The 21842-nt window shown below is 41.0% G+C and overlaps 1 protein-coding gene across 2 annotated transcripts in view; it reads right to left on the bottom strand.

Annotated features, from left to right (window-relative positions):
* Positions 1-3781: 3781 nt before the first annotated feature.
* The window catches only part of GALNT18 (polypeptide N-acetylgalactosaminyltransferase 18), a 330059-nt gene continuing 311998 nt past the window's right edge, over positions 3782-21842 (bottom strand). For both annotated transcript variants that reach the window (XM_066630404.1, XM_066630399.1), the window contains one exon: positions 3782-4237. In XM_066630404.1, the coding sequence (XP_066486501.1) occupies positions 4091-4237 (147 nt within the window). In that variant the 3' untranslated portion in view covers positions 3782-4090. The remainder of the gene's footprint in view (positions 4238-21842) is intronic.

Below are 21842 nucleotides of genomic sequence, written 5' to 3'. Positions count from 1 at the left end.
TGCAAAGCATTTGGGAATTTCATCAGGCACAGATGATCTGTGAGATGAGAAATTGCCTGGAATCCTCAGAGACATCTTAGTTGCATCATTAGAGTTATGTATCTGCAAGTATTGAAAACATGAGGAAAGAGCCAAGGATTTCAGATTCTTCAGTATAAGGACTGCATCTCATGAACATGGGGGGGGGGGGGGAGCATCTCTTGCCCAGTTCCACTGCTACCCATGCAGGTGGAATACAAGGCAGTGATTGGGGGAGAAAGGAAAGATGGAGAAGAGCCTTGCTAGGCTTGTATGCTGCCCATGCCATTCTTCATGACCCAACCCATCCACTGTCTAAGCACAGTCTGATGTCTCACTAGTTATTATTAACAGTATTTATATACCGCTTTTCAACTAAAAGTTCACAAAGTGGTTTACAGAGAGAAATCAAATAACTAAATGGCTCCCTGTCCCAAAAGGGCTCACAATCTAAAAAAATGCAAATGAATACCAGCAGAATACCACTAGAACAGACAGTGCTGGGGTGAGGTAGGCCAGTTACTCTCCCCCTGCTAAAAAAAGGAGCACTCACTTGAAAAAGTGCCTCTTACCCAATTAGCAGGGGTTACCCAATATAGGGGGGCCTTGTGAAGCCGTTTCCCCCAGGGACACCAGCAACCTAGCACTTTCATTTTTGCTCATATCTGGTGAAACTGGAAATAAAGAGTATGAAAGTGTCAACTTGAAATACATATGGCTGCAATCCACCAGAGTCAGGTGCACTCAGTCCTCTTGATTCAGCATGCCTTGCCACTATGTCATTTTGTCATGTTCTGATTGCAAAAGGGACATGCAGCTTCACTTCTGTTGGCACACCCTCTTGATGACTGCATAACAGATGAATGTGTGGTGATGATGATGATGATGGTTTAGAGCAAATAGGAACATTTGGCAACATCCAGTTGACTGAGAGTATTAATTTCTTTCTTCAGATTTTGGTTAAATACACAAATAGCCTACAGTTGGTCATCCATTTTTAATTATTTAATATAGGGATGTCCAAACTTTTTACTAAATATTGATTTAGTTAGACTAGTGTACTACTAGACTGACAGCCCAATCCTATCCACACTTTCCTGGGAGTAAGCCCCATTGACTGTAATGGGACTTACTTCTGAGTAGACATGCATAGGATTGGGGTGTGACTAAGCAGTACAAGCAACTTCATCTATGTGCATATCTTTCTGTTGGCCATTTCTCTAGGTACAAATAACTATAGTGGAACAGGTATAGATCTGATCCATGTGACCTTCTGGGCATGATCACTTGAAATGCTGTGCATTTTTGTGTACTGGTGTCACTTTGAACAGGATGGAACATTTAACTAGCTACTGCTAACCCACACTGAGGGTGATATGGCAGAATGTAAAAGGCTGAATAGTCTCTGTACCATAGTACACACATATGGTCAGTTCACCATAAGCAGGGACTCAACTTGCACAGTGTTCTGAAGTAGATCACATACCCTGTGGTTGTGTGAATTGGTTCTTGTTAAACAGCCATTGAAAACCATGATGCTAAAAACACTGCTGTGAAGTTGGACCAGGAGGAAATTTGGCATCCTTACAAGCTCCGGGAGTTCTTGTTTCCACTTAAAGTAACAGCCATATAATAAAAAATGAGTAAATGCAATATTAAAAAGGAAAGAGATTTGCTTACAGACATAAGCAAAAGAGAAACAGAGACCAATGAGTAGAGTGTGCTTCCATTACAGATTCAAACAACCCCCTGTCCTTGTACAGCTGCTTGTTTGGTTCTAAATGCATTAGGGGAATATAAGAAATAATTCACACCTCTCTGGAAAAGAGGAATGGGAAAGTAGAGTGTATGCTTCTTTTGGAGGCCAATTAAATGGAGGTCTTTTTTATTCCTTTTTCAAGAGATAGCAGTCTAGGTATAAGGCAGACGAACTACTGGCATTAGCTGATACGTAGGGCTGATTATCAGTCTGCTTAAACTCATTTGAACTAGAATGATGGGCCCAAAAGCCATTTTATTTTATTTTGTTCAGTTTTCGTTCTCAGAATATATCAAATGTCTCAAAGCTGCCTCTGTAACAAAGCAAAATGGAGTTTTATTTTCCTTCCTGTCACCCCCCCACCACCACCACAGTACATACTGCCTGATTGAACCCAAGCTGCAAAAAAGGAAGAAAAAGATGACACAGAATGGTTCACTTTCCCCATTCTCACTACATTTTTAAAATATGTCTTCAGACAAATAAAAATATGATCAAGCAGGATTTTCAAATTATTGATTTAGGCCACAATCCTAACCAACTTTCCAGCACTGACATAAGGGCAATGCAACTCCAAGCTAAGGGAACAAACATTGCCTTGCCTTGAGGAGACCTCCATGACTGCCCCCCAACTGCAGGATGCAGTACATGCTTAATTCCTACAGCTATGCCAGTGCTGGAAAGTTGGTTAGGATTATGTCCTTAAAAGTATTAAGAACTGGCTGTTAGTTGACTTTGAGTTCACTTTAAAAGTATAAGCACCTCTTGGGGATTTTACCTACTCTTGGTTTCCATGTCGTCATCCCCCTAATGTCAGAGCAAGGATATTAACAGCCCAATCTTATGCATGTCTGCTTTTAGTATGGTCAATGGGACTTACGCTTACGTAAGTGTGGACAGGATTGCAGCCCCCATGTCACAGGTAGCAACTTAGCTTTAAATTTAGCATTTTGCTCACAGTTCAGTTTGAAAGTGCATTACAAAATACTAACTCTCCAGCCAATACTGTTTACCCAGAGTACATATAACCAGTGATTCTGGGTCTTTCTGTTTTGTTTTTGAGTCTGAATCATTAACACTAATGAATCTCACATTAGTGGTGATGTACCATTTCACATGGCAAATAGCCTATGTTTTCTTCTTCTCCCAGAAGAGCAAAGGCCCAGTGTATTAGCTTTTTAGTTATAATAGAAACTTGTGATTAAAGTCTGTAAGTTTTATTTTGTGGTTAGTTTAGTTGGAAATGGCATTATCTGTTACTGAGTAGGAGAAACAATACATCAAGTCAGGGTGGAAGCTTGGAAACGTCTAACACTGTAAGTCAGTACTGTGATAGTTTTGTGAGGATTTGTCACCTTGTTTTGAAAAACTGTATCTGTATAACTGCGGGCCTCTGTTCAGTGCCTCAGAAGAGAGAGAGCTTATCTTCCCAATTCACTGATAAGTTATTTACATTAAATTTTTACATCTCGTACTGAGACTTCTAGTGTGGCAATAGTTTTATCCCTGTGGTACCCAAACTTCACGTATGCATGAATATGTGCTTTCGAGCAACACAAGTCCCTTAGGTGCTACTGCAGTTCAAGTACTGAAAATCAGAAAACAGAAATATCTGGAGTGCAAATCTGAATTTTTATCATTTTTGAAACATACAGAAGGACTGTTATAGTATTTGTGCTTCAAACTACCCTGATGTTTTTTGATAAGACATGAATTTGTCCCTGATGAATGTATAATATTGATGGAGAGATTCTGCTTGTGTTCTTGTAAGGACTTACACAGTCCTTACACAAAAGGACTCCTACCCCAAGGGTGGTACTGCCTATGTGCAAACTATGTTTAATAGTTTGAATGAAGGAGACATGGCTTTAGTGAGTAAAGGCTAGAGCAACAGAGTTATGCCTGGATACCCAAATTTACCAGACTATAAATTGCAGGTACAGAATTCCATCAAACATGTTGCTGGTCCTAGATGCAGTCCACAACAAACTCATCAAAGTGCTGTGTTTTTTAACCAATAAAAGTTTATTGTCTGAGTTATAAATATTCTCCATTTGATCCCTATTTACAGTTGCAAAATATTTTAAGATATCCTACCATCACCTCTCATTCAGCATCTCTTTATAAACACCACGAAAATGTCATTATGAAATAAAAGTCTATATTCTCAGCCCACAAATCTGACATCCACACACTCGCACAAAAAAGATTAAAAGGGGAAGGAAAAAATTACAGTACAGCAGGCGACACTGTGAACATTTGCTACACAGTAGCAAGAGGATTGCGTAGAAGGTTTTTCTTTCTGAGAGTCTACTATGATGGCAAGCTTTTCAGGATGTTTGTGATAGACCAACGCTGGCCAGAACATTTCTGTAGAACAAGTTGAAATCCAAATTCATTATCATTGTTTTCCTGCAGCTCCAGGCAACGTTTGGATTTTCTGTTCTGGATTGGACCTCCCTTTAAAAAATGGAGAAAGGGGGGAAAAAACAGACACATTTAATCAAAAGTTGTTCTGCACGTTTCAGCTCATGACATTCAGGTTAGGCAGTCGCTCAAATGATTGTCCAGGCATCATTAAAATGAAAGCCAGTGTAAGTAAGTATTGTATGAAATTTAGGGTCAAATTACTCATGATTAAGTTGGCAAGGGCATTTTACACAAAAGTGAAATTTGAAATGAGTTTTAGGTTTTGTCCCAGGGTGAAACATAAGAACATAAGAACAGCCCCACTGGATCAGGCCATAGGCCCATCTAGTCCAGCTTCCTGTATCTCACAGCGGCCCACCAAATGCCCCAGGGAGCACACCAGATAACAAGAGACCTCATCCTGGTGCTCTCCCCTACATCTGGCATTCTGACTTAACCCATTCCTAAAATCAGGAGGTTGCGCATACACATCATGGCTTGTACCCCATAATGGATTTTTCCTCCAGAAACTTGTCCAATCCCCTTTTAAAGGCATCTAGGCTAGACGCCAGCACCACATCCTGTGGCAAGGAGTTCCACAGACCGACCACACGCTGAGTAAAGAAATATTTTCTTTTGTCTGTCCTAACCCGCCCAACACTCAATTTGAGTGGATGTCCCCTGGTTCTGGTATTATGTGAGAGTGTAAAGAGCATCTCCCTATCCACTCTGTCCATCCCCTGCATAATTTTGTATGTCTCAATCATGTCCCCCCTCAGGCGTCTCTTTTCTAGGCTGAAGAGGCCCAAACGCCATAGCCTTTCCTCATAAGGAAGGTGTCCCAGCCCCGTAATCATCTTAGTCGCTCTCTTTTGCACCTTTTCCATTTCCACTATGTCTGAAACTGCTCAAGGAAAGCCAAATGAATAAAACTAGTGAAATTTTTCAGGGAGTTTCTGCACACTTCTATTATAATCTGGGAGCAGTGCAATTGGATTTCTTGTACATCTTTTCTATTTCTGCAAAAAGCAACTGTGGGGAACCTAATCTGGATATGGCTTTCAGGGTGCCTTAATGCTCCTCTCCAGTGCAAATCATGCCCAAAAGCTGTTACTCCACTTGAAGGAGAAAACAAACGTATTGTACTCATTTGTTTTTCTCCATGCAGCTAATGGCAGCAGGAGCAGTTTAGCCGTTGAGATTTGCATTGGTGAATTGTCCTGGGAGGAAGGCTTAAAACTTCTATTCTTCTTCTTCACTTCTATTGCTACTAGAGGTGTTTTGAAGATCAATTCAATAGTGATACAGCTCAGTGAATTAGCTCACAGTTGCAACTCTAGCTCCAACCCTATCCCAAATAGCTAAGAACTTGCCCTTGTATACACTCTGGTGCAGCTCAGCATCTTCTCCTTTCACATGGACATTTGCAATGGAATTTCAAACCAAACTGCCTCCCCCCCCCCTTTAAACTTAAATGGTTGTGGATGGAAGCAGTGTTCCCTCTAAGCTGTGTGGCTGTTCAGTTTGGAGCTCTATTTTTCCAGAAGTCTGGCGATGATGTATGACATCATTGGGGAATGTTTGAAGATGCCACTGCACAGCTACAGAAGGGGTCTGTGCAGTGGTGCAGACCCCTTAGAGCAGGGGTGTCCAAAGTTTTTGACAGGAGGGCCAAATAGTCTCTCTGACACTGTGTCGGGGGCTGGGGGGAAAAAGAATTAATTCACTTTTAAAATTTCAATAAATTTACATAAGTTTACATAAATGAATATATTAAAGATGAACTTATATGAACGAATGAAGGTCTTGCAATAACTCATGGCCTATAAAAGGCCTTGCACAAAGCAAGACTGGCCTTTCCTTTGCTGCCGCTGCTGCATCACGGATGTGAAACAACAAGCAGTGGAGGGAGCCCTCATCCCACAGCTCATGCGAGAGGTCAAACAGTCGCCCTCATGCTGCGTCAGGCCAGTGTGGGCTTCAACAAATCTCCGGAGGGCCAGAGGCTCATTGGAGACAGGGGGCTCCCTGAGGGCCGCATTGAGAGGCCTCGAGGGCCACAAGTGGCCCCAGGGCCGGGGTTTGGGCACCCTTGCCTTAGAGGGAACATTGAAGGAAAACTGTATTTTGAATTCTAACCAGCTCCATGCAAACAGATAACAGTTTTATAACTCTGCACATGATATCCCCAGTCTTCCCTTGTGTTTTTTTTTAACTTGATATAATGCCTGATGAAACATTTTGATGAACTAGAAAGCTTGCTCACTTTTTAATGACTTTTTACTTGGTTCTAACGGAATCATTATGCTACTGTTACTTTCTGACTGTTTCTTTAGGAAACATTCATTTTTTTTGCTTGATTTTTTTTTTTACAAGTTCAGTAACCTTCAGTAAAAACAAGAAATTTGAATGGAACAGATTTCCATTCAATGCAAGTTTTTTCAACAGGAAAGACGCAAGAGCTCTTGGGCAGTATGGTGAACACATGGGTGAAACTGAAGGATAAGGGTAGCTACTTTTAACAAGATGCTTATAATTTGGCCAATGTCATACTTACATTAGCTACTGATCTGTTTGGGAACAGGATAATGCAGTATCTAATGTAATATTTGCAACCATTTTTACATGGAGTTGGACTCTATGCTTCAGCACAGGTGAGATCAGCACAACTGCTTCTGAGATGGATCACCTGAGATCTGTGCAGAGATACAATGCCAGGTCATCTCCCATTCCCATTTTCCTGCTTTCAGAGGAACAAGATATTTTCTTTTCCTCCTTCTGACCTCAAAGCAATAGAAGCAGGAGAGAGGCAGCCTACCCACTGCAGACGTCTATGAAGAACAATGGAAACTGGAGTGTTAATTAGCATTGCATTATTGATGACCTAATTTTCCTTGGGTAAATGGAATGTAGCCAGGCCCAGCTTTTGCTTAACAGAAGTATCCTATTTTTAATGAGTTTTGAAACTGATTTGAACAGTACCCCAAATACCAAGTTTGTGATTGAATCATAATGAATTTTCCACATGCGCTGCCTCCGACGCATCCTCGGCATCACCTGGCAGGACAAAGTTCCAAACAACACAGTCCTGGAACGTGCTGGAATCCCTAGCATGTATTCACTGCTGAAACAGAGACGCCTGCGTTGGCTTGGTCATGTCGTGAGAATGGATGATGGCCGGATCCCAAAGGATCTCCTCTATGGAGAACTCGTGCAAGGAAAGCGCCCTACAGGTAGACCACAGCTGCGATACAAGGACATCTGCAAGAGGGATCTGAAGGCCTTAGGGATGGACCTCAACAAGTGGGAAACCCTGGCCTCTGAGCGGCCCGCTTGGAGGCAGGCTGTGCAGCATGGCCTTTCCCAGTTTGAAGAGACACTTTGCCAACAGTCTGAGGCTAAGAGGCAAAGAAGGAAGGCCCATAGCCAGGGAGACAGACCAGGGACAGACTGCACTTGCTCCCAGTGTGGAAGGGATTGTCACTCCCGGATTGGCCTTTTCAGCCACACTAGACGCTGTGCCAGAACCACCTTTCAGAGCGCGATACCATAGTCTTTCGAGACTGAAGGTTGCCAATACAATACATAATGAATTATCTTTATGGTAGTAACCCTCCCTAAACTAAAAGGAACAAGATCAGGAAAGTAGTAAGTTTCTGCATACTTCTTTGAAAAAATAATTTAGCTGAGTAATTCTGATTAGAGCATTTGAGCAGAACTTAAAGGAAACAAATAGAATAAGGAATTGTATTTTGCTAGGAATTTTGTTGGCCCTGACTTTGATTCACATTATTCATAAATGGCCTTTTCAATCAGTCATCTCCATTAATGCTTAGAATACTAGACAAAAAAGGCAATTTGATTTTATTACATTGTTGTTGTTTTAATTACACATTTACCTTGCAATAAAACTACATATGCAAGTGCATGGGTTTTATTTCTAGGGTTCTAGATTCCTGATACAGTCCATAGTTGTGAGAAACTACCTTGCCTAAGTTATATGTTCAGATTCCACTCCCCCACCTTTATTACTTTATATATTGCTTTTTATATATAATGTATGTATCAAAAGTGCCTTACAATATGATCAAATGCCACAACAACCCAACAAAATCAATTCTAAGCATTAAAGCAAGCAGAAAATCAGTCTAAAATCACAGAAGCAGCCGCAGCAGCTAGAGTAAAACAGCAGAACAAGAGGCTATAAAACTTCATTAAAGCCTTAGGACCCAATCCTATCCAACTTTCCAGTGCTGGTGCAGTTGTGTCAGTGGGGTGTGCGCTGCATCCTGTGGTGGAGGGGCAGTCACTTGGGCCTTCTCAAGGTACGGGAACATACCACGGGGCTGCATTGGGGCTACACTGGAACTGGAAAGTTGGATAGGATTGGGCCCTAAGTCACCATTTACTCATTAAAAGTCTGTGAGACTACAATAATTTCACCTGACATTTAACATCATAAAACATTTGGTGCCAGCTAATCCTGCTTGGGGACAACATTCCAAAACTGGAGTGGAGCCACTGAAAAGGCTCTCTGTCTAGCTGCCATCCATCTCAACTCTGAATGTGGAGCCAACATGCTGCTAGACACTATATGGAACATTGTCCCATCACAGGCTTATTAGATGGGCAAGACTGGACAAGGAAGAGTGAGGTGACAATGTCCAGGCAGGATAAGTGAGGCTAGAGTGGGCTGGGAAAAGGTTTGTCTCCAAATCTTTGAAGAGGAAAATTAAGAATAAGGCCTGGACAATGAATAGGAAGAGGCCGTTCTAAGCACAGAGAACAGTATGACCAAGTACACAGGTACTGTGTGTACAACATGGTGTGTACACAGGTGTACAATATGACAAGTACACCAATGCAGAGAAAAAGGTTAATAATAGGAGATGAACCCGGCAAAACAAATTTGTGTTGTCAAGAGATCTTGGCATTTCTGTCACTGACGGTGTGCAACTCTTCTGATCAAAGGAATTGTGAGTACAAGACCTAATCAGGATAGTATCACAAAGCAAGAAGAATGGTTTGATTGCAGATCATGGACCGTAACATGGGAATGGGGCTATGACAGTTACAATGATAGACAGGTTAATAAAGCCTGATTTGATTATAGTAGCATGCATTAATGAAAAGTGTCAAAAGTTTCATTTACTATAATACTAATATGAAATTAGACAGTGACTATTTCTTTTCTCCTTGAGTGCTCGTTCACACCTGTGTTCGAGGTCATGCACATTCTGTTTATGACCAGGCTGTGAAAGGCTTCTGTATGAAAGGAAGAGACTGAGCTACTTAATCGTGAAAAGAAGCATTAATCTTACCCTGATGTTGTTGTCCAAACTTAATACCCTGCTATGATTTGTGTCTCTTGATAGATTAATTCTATTAATTTTAATCTCTCATTTTTTTTCCTTGATGGTGGAAAAGGGAAATATATTTCGCCCTTTGCCTTCTGCTGAATAGAAGTCATATCCTCAAGGTTGAATTTGAAGTATTATTCACTATTAAGACAAAAGCTGCTATATAGATAAAAGGGATAAAGGGAGATAAAAAGCAGCAGTTGCACACAGATCAGATATTTTAAAAGGATAGAGGGGCCCCCAAGTGTGCATGGCATATATTCCTATTTGAATGATTCACAGTAAATCATTAGATTATCTTCAATTCCTCTGCTCACAATGTTATCTATGCTGGCATTCAATTTATTATGAATCAGCGTTGGACTACTGGACTCTAATATCCATTTGGGTAGATGAGAAGGAGAAATTGACCTGAGAAAATGAATTACATAACAGTGTTTTAGTTGATTGGTGGGAACGTTTCTTTTTTTTTTTTTTTTTAAACGCAGGCCTAATGGATCAGCCCAAAGGCTCATCTAATCCAGCATTCTGTTTCTCATAGTGCCCAAACAGCTGCCTCTGAGAAGTCCATTCCAGCAGCAAAAAAAGCGTATTTTTCTTATGCCATTGCTTGCCTGGAACTAGTTTTCAAAGGCATATTGCTGTTGAACCCAGAGATCACCCATAGCTGCTATGATGAGTATCCTTTCTTTTCTTGAGCCTCTCAGCCTCCATGAACAGCAGAGTTCTCAAACTGGGAGTGGGGCATCTCTATCATGTCCTAAAGGTCTCATCCACAAATCTATCTCTCTTTCACAGCTTCTCTAGATCAGCTATCTTGACTTTAAGACAATAAACTTGTTACCAGAGAGCCAGGAACACACTGTAATAAGGAACATATCCACGACTTGCACTCAACAAGCAAGTAGTCATACAAATGGTACTCTATGAGGTACACTGATCAGGACCAACTCCCTGCTGGCTTTCAACTTTTATGATTGGTTTTGTTTTTCTTTGGGGATTTTTACAACTTGTTTACCTGGAAAGTTATATTTGTATTTTATTTGAGGGAGCTTGGTTGTAAAGAATGCTAGTGCCCTGACCTGGTCCTCATGTTCAATGTCCATATGCTTAACTTGTCGATTTGCTTCCCATTAACCTTGATGTTTTGGCGTCAGGCTGCACCCTAGTTTTTAAATTGAACTTTTAAGTTGAACTGAGAGCTAAACCTACAACTTGAGTTAACCATAGGCTACAGGTCTAGACTAAGCTTTAACTGAAAACTAAGCCTTCACTTTAATTTAAAAGAATGCAGCAAGCTGAGTGGCAACTTGCTGAGTGTTTATATTGACTCAGAAAACCATTTCAAATGAATGGCAAACTCTTTAGGTTGCTCCATCATCAATTGTAAGGCACTTGCCTGATAGAGAACAATTTCACACAAAAAAATTGAAGTGAAAGACTGTAATTATCATGTGTCAAATACAACACGAGCATTAACTCTTACCCTATTGAAATAGATCAATAAATAGCAATGATGTTTATTATATCAGCAAGGAGTTTTCAATAATGTATCCCTTATAAGGGAAACATATTGCATGCAATATATAATCATAGATGGTTGATGATTTGCTGGATGGATTTATGCCAGGGAAACAACATGGTACAGTGGTAAATTTCTGGAGTTTTTTTGAAATACGAGGCATGCTGCACCTGCTACACAGGTTACTCTTTTGTCCTGTTTCTCTTTTCCAGGGTTTCTCAAACTGTGGGTCACGACCTGATTGTTGGTGGGACACAAAGCTGAAGCTAACAAACTGATAGCTGAGAAGGAAAATGCATGGAGCCCTATAGAACGTGAAACCGAGCCACATTGTGCGTTTACTCATGAATAGGTGATCATGCCTTGGTCCACTGCAAAGGGCAGGCCGAGAGGAATCCAACAGCACCAGAATGGTCCCAATGTGATGAACACAGTCCTCCAAAAACACTTGAGAAGGAAGTCCCTCCTTCCAAGCTGACAAATGTACTGAGCCATATGGAAAGCGAAACTAAGCTACGTGCTCACGTTTACTTGCAGTAGGCAGACGTGCCTTGGCTTGCAGTGGCGTCACTAGGGTTTACGTCACCTGGTACAGGATGTCAGCAGGTCACCCCCATGGTGGATCTCCTTTCGTGCAGTGGGTGGGGCAACACCCCGGACAGTGGGTGTGGTGATGCACCACTGCCCCCCTTGCTTGTTTTTTTTGCTATAACTTTTGATAGACTAGAGATATTTCAATGTGCTTTTTTCACTGTATTCTGCATTAAATTATGCATTGAATGATATATAATATGATGGTATTATTCAAAAATACCAAGATTTTAAAAATTTTTGGCCAGTAGTGGTGTCACTCCCGCCCCATGTGTATCTCCTGCTGCGGCCTGCACCCCACGCAAGCCGTAGTGACACCACTGTTGGCTTGTGTTGAAAGTTAGAAAGAAGGCGAATGCAAGGCCACACAAATTGTTATGATCTGATGACAATAGAGCTCAACAAATGCTTCAGAATGTGCCCCGCAACACACAATAAAAAGGATAAAAACACATGAGTTGGTAAGGTGCATTTTTTTTTTTTTTTTAGATTTTTCTCATTTTAAACAGTGGGTTCTGGTGGTAATAGGTTTTGGAACCACTGCTTTACTGGAAAGAGTTGTTACCTTTTCCAGGTTCCCCCAACTCCACCCCCCCCCTTAGTGGAGCCTCATTTCCTCTCCTCATCACTGTGAGGTTTTAATTCTGCTTAGAGAGAAGCATGAACTCTCAATCTAGCCCAAACTAAAAACATGTTGGATTTAAAACTGATTTTATCCCAAATCACACTGAATGGGCTTAACACATTTCTGTACAACCCACAGGTATGCACATTTGATGCCTGTTGCGTATATGCAACGTTGGGCAGAAATTGCTTAAATATAAGAACTTAAATTGTACTGGACACTGGGTAGGGATGAAACTTTTACTGATTTCTTTGGGGGGGGGTGAGGTTATTGCAGGCAGAAGAAAATTCACTTGGTGGAGCAGGGCTGGCTTCCCCATCTCATCTCCCCTTATTTAATTATTATTTTTTACTTCAATTATTTATTATAGGGCGCAACCCTAACCAACTTTCCAGCACTGACATATTTGTGCCGTTGTGGGTGCACCGCATCCTGCAGTGAGGAGGCAGTCAAGGGGGCCTCCTCAAGGTAAGAGCAGATTTGTTACCTTATTTTGGGGCTGCATTGTGGTCAGATCAGTGCTAGAAAGTTGGTTAGGATTGCACCCTTAATTTGCTTGATGATGTTACTTCTAGCCATGACATCACTTCTGGTGAGTCCCAGACATTCTAAAAAGTGGGACACTAGGCAAAGTTAATTCATCTATAACTCCACCGATTCAAGCAGAGATGGATTTCACAAACCTAATCTTTTTAAATCGCCCTGCAAGTCAGTGAAAGTTTTTGCATTCTAAATGGTATTATTCAGATATCCACCTTATAGCAATTATTTTTTCTTCCTCAGATGCATTAGAAAGGACATTACATAGCACTTTCTTCCATATAAATGTGTTAATATTTTTCCCTAATGATGCTGTAAAGCTACAGTTTCATTAATAATTTTTTTACTTGTATACTAAGTTTCCATTATTTTACAAATTTACAACAATGCAGTGATGATGAATCAGATTGTATGCTTTTATTAGTTTATTCAAATAAGTCCTTAACAGTGTGTGCATGTGTTTATGATTCTGATTAACACATATGTTGTAGTCTCTTTTCCTTACAGTGTTAGGGAAATACTAGCTACCATGCACAATTATTTATACTATTTTTCAGTACTTAAAAATTGTGTTTATTATATGTGAACACCGAATACTTTTTAATTAAGGCATTTTAATAAGAGCAATTTAAGTCTGGCAGAAGGAAGGCAATGGCATATAACAAACCTAATTTGAACTGAAATTAAATATTGATGCTACTGAAGCAAGCAGAAAACTGAGTATATGATTTTTAAGATGATCCTGTGTGTGTAGATAGATAGAATTTGTATGCATAGTGGATGTGCCTGATGGATAAATACTAATATGTTGAAACACAGAGATTGCCTTCTTACAGAGGAAGATAGCCAGCTCTTAAGAATTCATAATCAAAACAAAAACTCTGCAGAAGTGATAAATGTTTAATTGCAGCAGAAGTGGTGGTGTCAAATATGATATAATGTTCCAAATTTGCAAGCACATGTCTCATTCTTTTTCAGTCTGATCTTAAGTAACATTAAATATGCTTAAATCCTTTAAAATCCCATGGATTTAGGGATCCCAATCCAAAATAGGTGTTGTGCCAGAGGAAGTGCAGTTGCAACATTGTGCGCAATTAGGACACCAGTGCACATGCCAATGGAGAAGTCACCCAGCACCAAAAAGTTGACAGCAGGAGAGGGTGATGGGGGGAGGAGGAGGTGAGTGTTTTTGGATGGAGAGGTGGTGGGAGGCAGAGTGGGGGAGGGAGGGTCCTGGTGGCACCAGCATCCTATCCCCATTCCTTATTCTCCTTGGTTCTACAACAGTAAGACCCACTAGGCTAGCAGCGGCTTTCCCCAGAGTAACTGAACAAATGTTCCCTTACCTTGAGGAGAATTTCTGGGGGAACCTTGGGTGAAGGGAGGAGCCTCCACATGTCCAGGAAGAGGCTGCAGGCACCTCAGAAGACTGCCTGGAGCTCTCAAAATGCAGTGGTAGGTAAAGCAATTCTTTGCTTTTTTTAAATTTTTTTTTTTTACTTTCCTGACATTTCTAAAGTCGTCCCGTCCCCCCCCACTGGTATCAATACAACCACGGAAAACTGAAACCACGGGTACTGGATCCGTGGATACTGGGGTATGCCTGTAAAAGTTGTATCTTTTAGTGCTACCTAGAAAGACATAACATCCGAACATCTGATGACACCATGAATGCTAATTCTGTCCTGCTGTAAGAAATGAGTTTGATACCCCCTGACGTAGGTTATGCCTCTATCTGTGACTCTGTTTGGGACTGGGGCACAAACAGACAGCACACAGATGTTAGAGGTAAAGAGTCTTCATCAAAGGTGAATAGCTCACCTGGAAAATTGCTTTTTCAAGACTTGTCTTTCTTTTCTTTATTTTAATTAATTAGTCTGGGACTTCTAAACTGGATGTTTAATATAAAGGGTATGACTCATTTTAAGGTGGAAAAATTATATATTTACATTGTCTCATTATTTTCTCCTGCTGAACAAGATCCGAGAGACTAAGAAATATATTGGAACATCATGGAGAAAGAAAAAAAAAAGGCTGCCATGCATTTAAGATTAGTATTACAGGCCATGCTGTGATTCTGATATTTGTATTGAGCATGTTGGGGATTGCTAGTCCTAAAGCCTCCACCAGTATTATGTCAGAGTGTGCAGATTAGAAAGAAACACCAGCACTCCAGGTTACTGATCCTTGCAGTGAAGAAAAAATGCAGACACAGTAGCTTCCATTGCCAAGTCTATTTACATGTATATACAGCAGCAAAAAAGACCATAGCAGTCTCTTAGCAGTTCAGTTCAAAATGGTACAGACTGAAGGAAGAAGAAAAAAACCCCAGAAGCCAGCTCCTGGTCCTCCACCTTTATATTTCATTTAGCCAATCAAATTTTACATTACAGCAACCCAATGTATCAGCTTTTAATGACTTTAAAGAACAGCCCTGCTGGATCAGGCCATAGGCCCATCTAGTCTAGCTTCCTGTATCTCACAGCAGCCCACCAAATGCCTCAGGGAGCACACCAGATAACAAGAGACCTGCATCCTGGTGCCCTCCCTTACATCTGGCTTTCTGACATAGCCCATTTCTAAAATCAGGAGGTTGCACATATACATCATGGCTTGTAACCCGTAATGGAATTTTCCTCCAGAAACTTGTCCAATCTCCTTTTAAAGGCGTCCAGGCCAGATGCTGTCACCACATCCTGTGGCAAGGAGTTCCACAGACCAACCACACGCTGAGCAAAGAAATATTTTCTTTTGTCTGTCCTAACTCTCCCAACACTCAATTTTAGTGGAAGTCCCCTGGTTATGGTGCTATGTGAGATTGTAAAGAGCATCTCTCTATCCACTCTATCCTTCCAGTGCATAATTTTGTATGTCACAATCCTGTCCCCCTTCAGGTGCCTCTTTTCTAGGCTGAAGAGGCCCAAACGCCGTAGCCTTTCCTCATAAGGAAGGTGCCCCAGCCCAGTAATAATCTTAGTTGCTCTCTTTTGCACCTACTGTGCAAATTTTGTCCTACTGTGCTGCGGATATAGAAAACTGTGGATAAGCAAAACTGTGGTTTCGGCCTCTTGAAGCCTCTGAAGGTGGCTTTTGAAGCCCACAGAGGCCGCGACCATCTGCCTGAGGCATTTGTGAGCTTCAGAATGGCCATTTCAGGTCGAAAAACATAACTTCTGGTTTTCCTCAGGAAGTGGAAGTGACATTTTTCAGTCTGAAACAACCATTCTGAAGCCAGTAGAGGCCACAGGCAGACACATGTGGCTTCTGTGGGCTTCAGGAAGCCCTGTGGAAGTTGCTGGAGCACAGCTTCGGTCACATTTGGAGGGTTCAGGCTGGGCCAAGACTGGCTCAATGTGGGTCTGCAGGACCTGTGTTGAACCAGATCCATGGAAAGAAAATCAGTAGATACCAAGATCCCACCTGTATGTTTTAAAATTTCTGTCAGGGGATCTTCTAAAAGAGAAACCTAACAGAAAAAAACAGCATATGCATGGATCTAGTGCATGTGTACTTAAAAGACTCCTCTATATAAGTGTAGCTAAAAGCAGGTATATGCCAAATTATACAGATCCAGACCATCATTGCTATAAGTTCAAGGCAATACAATAAATTTGGTTTGAATTAATTCTGTTTAACTTAATTCAGCTTGAACTGAAACATGGTTTCTGGAAAGTAAATGCTGACTTGAATGCACTATTACTGTAGCATTAACGAATGACTATTTCCAATTCAAATGCAGTTGGCAAAACAGTCAAACTTGTGAAAATCTCCTCCAGATACAAAGTTTTAAGTATTTAAAAAATCTTCATGGGTAGCTTTTAGTAAACCAACAGTAGTGGGTTGTGATCACTAAAATTTTCCTGATGATGAAGCAGAAGTATTGCTCACACTTACATCTTAATATATGGAGAGGTTTGATGTGAACAGTAGGAATTCTGAATGTTCAAAGATTTAAAAATGTTTCATAGCATATATGTCTCTTAAGAATGTACTGAAATGTTATTACAGACACTAAAATGATGGAAAAAGATCTTATTCTTTAACCTTCTAACATTTAAGGTTAATGATCTGATAGAGCTCTTATGTGTGTCGGAAATAAGTCCCACTGTGTACGTTGGGGCTTATTCTCAGGACATTATTTTCTATTAAATAATAGTACAGGATTTTTTATTTGAAGAATTTATACCCCTTCCCCCACAGTAAAAGAAAACCACTTCCGGCTTTTGTCGTGAAACTGGAAGTAGTTGTTTTCTCTACTTACAGAAGTTTAGAGGTGTGGGGAAGCCTGCAGAAGGGGTCTCCAGCTCCCTAGACCCTCTGGAGAGCCATAGCGATCTCCAGGTAAGTTTTAAAAAACCCTTTCCTCCCCTGCAATGGCATGATCTTGGTGATCACATTGCCACTATCTCTGTCGCCCTGTCCCTTAAGGGGGCAGTGACACAGGTTCCCTGGCTGGGTGTCACGATGTCGCAGTTTGGGAACCTCTGAGCCTCTGGGAACCTCTGAGTAATGAAAAAACAGTTAGGTAAAATAGTTGTTAAAATACCTTGGCCTCTTTCAAATATATTTATTAACTCTAGGGCTAAGGAAATTTGAATTAGTCAGTATCAGTCTGACATGCAGAAAAAGAATTAAGCTCAGCCAAAATTGCCACTGATGACTCAGCAAATGCTTGCATTTTTTGCACTTGACTCGCTACAGAACCACAATGTAACATGATACCGTTTAGGCTGCCAATGATTCTTATACCATACTTTTTTTTTAACACTAATGTGGCTTTCATTGGATTGTGAGCCTATATAAGAGGTGATTCTGCTCTCAAAATGCTGCATTGTGAATGAGATTAATGACTGGGCTTTAAAAGGATTTAAAAGGACTGTTATCTGTATAAAATCTGCTTGACTCTAAACTAGACTACTAGTTGGATATCACATGTTACATTTATCAAGCATCTGTTATTGAAAGCAATCCAACTTACTGGTAGCAAAAGTATGCCCTAGAAAGATGCACATTGTGCAGTTGAGGGTACATGTGGATATTTCAGGGTTAATATGAGTCTCTTTTCTGAATCTCCAGCATAGAGTTTAATAGAGATTAAACCATATGGCCAGATACCTTCTTGGACAGAGAGGCAAAAGAGGCTAACAGTAGGCTGCAAAACCTGTAAAAATGATTAGGGAACAGGGGCTGACCCAGACTGCTAGTCTGCATTCTTCCTTGTTCTGGATATAGCCTGTGTAATTTTTTGTGACAGCTTAGATAAACACATTTGAAAAATGGCATGGGGGCGGAAGTTTCAGTGAAATTTGACTTTCATTTCACTAACTCAAGGTACTGCTTTACCTATGTGAGATTTCTTGAATAAAGGAATGAACAAAATGAATAGGACTCTGCACTAGCATCCCTCCATACCCTCCCACCCCCACAGAAAAAAAAATATCTACAGAATTCAGCACTGGGGTAAACCAAATTTGACCCAAAAAAAGGGGAAAAAAACACCTAGTTAAATGTTATGATCATCAGATCAATGCATCACTCTGCTGTGCTCCTATAAGAGAGCAGCAGGAAGTCAGGCAGCTAAAGCTCTCTGCTGTGACCACTAGAAGTCTTATTCTGAACAACATTGTCATCTTTGACTTATCATATTGTCACCGTTTCCAGGCAGCTGCTTGTTTTGTTAAAGTATGAAAGCTGAGGTCTCTTTGCACGTGTGAGTGGCTTCCGTATAGTGAGATCTGACAGAGCAAGGGCTCATCTATAAATACAGGTGTGCACCACTTAACGATGGGGATATGTTCTCCTATCCCTGTTGTTATGTGATTAGGTCATTAAGAGAACATTCAGTCCAATCTATTCCCTTTGTTGTGTAAACAGACACTCCCTGCCAGATACTAGCTGGTTGCACAGGCTACTGGAGCTAGACTGCCTCTTCTTTGCATTAAGAGCCTCTCTGTTGTGTAAACAGACACTCTGCTTCAGGCAATGGGAGATGCGATTGCCTCATTAAAAGTATCTTTACTGTGCTTTGACCAACGTCATATATGTGGTCTGTTGTTAAGTGAACAGTTAAGCGGTGAACACCTGTAATGCCACTAAATGGACAGGACTAGTTGTATACATGATTCCCACTTGACTGCCATTGTCCCTCCTTCTGGGGTTTCAACTACATAGGAAAGAGAGAGAAAGAAAGCCACTGTGTGTCAGATACATGCCCTCCCCCTCAGTATGGAATCACATCTTATAAAAGTGGTCCCATACTGCTAGCTGCATTTTTGAACAACACCCTTTCAAGATGATTATCCAGACCCAAGAGATGCTAACAGATCTAATATAGGACTCTGGCTAATATCAAAATAGGTCAGTTGCAACTATTGTCAACATCCGTTGCTCCCTGACTGAACAAAGACCTTGCCTAATGTTTCAATTGCTTCCAAGTCCCCAACAAGTTCTTGAACACTCCTTCTCGTCTACCCATAAAAACAGCATTTTAGAGCCTTCAGCATTAGGGAAGGAAAGAAAATAGTTCCAAGGGTAAATTATTCCTCATGGAGAGGGACTGCTGCTCCTCTGCCTGAGCTATTCACTTCAGCCACAAAAAAAAAACTTGGCACGAAGCTGCGTTTATACTCCCCCTTCCCTCACAGTTCTCAGTAGCAGTGACATTCCCTGGTGAAGCATTAAAGACACGATGGTTTCAACAACTGTCAACAGATGTTTGTGAACACTTGCTTCCCAAGATAGCAAACTCAGGCATTTTCTTTAAAGTTTGAAGAGCCCAGCGTGGGAAAGAATTCTGCATTGACACAAACACCTCTCCCCCCCCCCCCCCAGCATCAGTGCTAAAAATCAGAGGGAAAGAAAGAGAGATATACTTGTCAGTCAAAAAGAACCTTCTGCTAAAGCAAGGTGCCTATCAAAGCCTTCTGCTGGTTCCTTTGGATTTTAGAAGCACTCATAAAATAGAGAGAGAATTGAAAAACAAAAAGTACCAGGGAGCAGCTAATGTTGTTGCTACTCATTACTTCACATTGATTCTTCACAACAGCTCCCCCTGCATATCCCCCAAGGTTTAAAAGGAAGCATGAGTCCATTATTTTATTTTTATGAAACGCAGTGATTTCCTAGCTGCCTTGAATGAGCATTCAAGGGAGTAAGAGGCAATAGCAGCAGGAGCAGCTGGAGCCAGGAGCTTTTGCTCAGCACCAAACCTGGATTGCTCAGACCTGGCCAAGGCAGCAAGAAAGGGGGCCTTCTCGGTGGTGACTCCCCGTCTGTGGAATTCCCTCCCCCTGGAAATGAGAACACCCCCCTCTTTAGAGTCCTTTCGGTGGGGGCTTAAGACCTTTTTATAAAAAGGGAAGCCTTTTTATGCTGACATAAATTATGCTGACAGATTAAAAAAGAGAAGAGCAGGTGTACACAACTGCCTCCATATCCACTCTGCCTCCTCCCTTGAAATGTCCCATTCCTCCCCCTCCACAGAGCTGATGCATGTCTGGAAATGGGAGTAGAGACAGTACACACAATCCCCCTGCTCATTTTATGTGGTTTCTGGTCTGTGGTGTTGTGAAATCTGCCAGAGTTGATATATTCAGTTGGATAATAGTTGGAACATACTTGAGTCATAATTGATCGAAGGAACAGTACATGTTACTTTAAGCACTTGTTTAAACTAGGGAGAGAAGTGCTGGATTTCAGCCTGACAGGCTGTTCCTGGGAGACAATTATGAGCCACAGTGAATGATGGTGAAACTTGTTGAATAATTTAAGATGGGTGTACTCTTTGCCTGGTTACTTCACAGCTGCAACATGTTTTCACAGTATTAATTTTGCTTTGCCTTTCTGCTGAGTTTAGTTAACATTTAGACCTCCCAGTGTGGTGCATCCCAACAGGAAATAATTACACTTGGATGGTCCTTTAATAGCTACCAAGCAGCACAAGTAAGGCAAGAAGATGAATGGAAAGAAGGGGCTGTGGTAGAAAACCTCGGTTCAGGAATACTGACTCTGGACCTCAGAAGAACCATATACCGGTACCTTCTCCCCAGACACCTAGCACTATGAGGGCCATCAAAGATGCTGGAAAAGGAGATGCTCAAAAGTATTGTGAATAATAATAATAATAACAACAGCAATAACAACAACAACAACAACAATACAGGTATTTATATACCGCCTTTCTATTGTGCTGATAAATTTGTTATGAACTCAGCTGAGAAGAAACTTGAAGCAAATGAGAGGCAATGTTAAACATGGCATTTGTGCTTCTGCCCAGCAGCTGCCAGGGCAATCAGGACCACGTCATGCAGGTAGGAGATGCTTAATCTTTTTACTTTGCACCACTACAGTTCTGATGAAACTCTCTCCCCCCCCACCTACCCATCAGCTGCCATTACCCCCAGAAGGTAAGTTCCCATGATGCCCAACATTTTCCAAAGGAAATAAAGAAATTTAAAAGTCATGTGTTTTTTTAAATTTCAGCCTTATTCACAAACACATTCTCAAAATTTACAGATTTACTACTATAAGAATGATAATGCTTAACATTTGTATAGTGTTAAAAGTGTTTCACATATATTATCTTGTGTTAACCTTTACAACAACCCAGTAAAGCAGGTATTATCATCTCCTTATTGTAATTAAGGACTGGAACTGAAAAGGAGTGGTTCCTGGAGAACCAAGATAGTGTAGTGGTCCAGGAGTTGAACTTACACCTAGAAGAGCCTGGTTCAAATCCCCACTCATTCCCATGAAGCTTCCAGGGTGACCTTGGGTCAGTCACTCTCTCTCAGCCTCACCTACATCACAAGGTTGTTGCTATGAAGAAATGAAGGGAAGGAACTATGTACTCTACCCAGAGCTCCTTGAAAAAAGGGCAGTACAAAAATGTGAAAAATAGTAAATAAAATAATAATAAACCAAGGACTTACATTCTAGGTCCGTCCCATTAGCCATTATTATGCAAATAGCAGTAAGATTCTCTGAGGTAATTATGCTTTTCATTCAGGTTACAAGCTC

The sequence above is a fragment of the Tiliqua scincoides genome, chromosome 1 (assembly GCF_035046505.1).
Source record: "Tiliqua scincoides isolate rTilSci1 chromosome 1, rTilSci1.hap2, whole genome shotgun sequence".
In the NCBI taxonomy this organism is placed as follows: domain Eukaryota; kingdom Metazoa; phylum Chordata; class Lepidosauria; order Squamata; family Scincidae; genus Tiliqua; species Tiliqua scincoides.
This window is presented reverse-complemented; position numbering and strand designations above follow the sequence as displayed.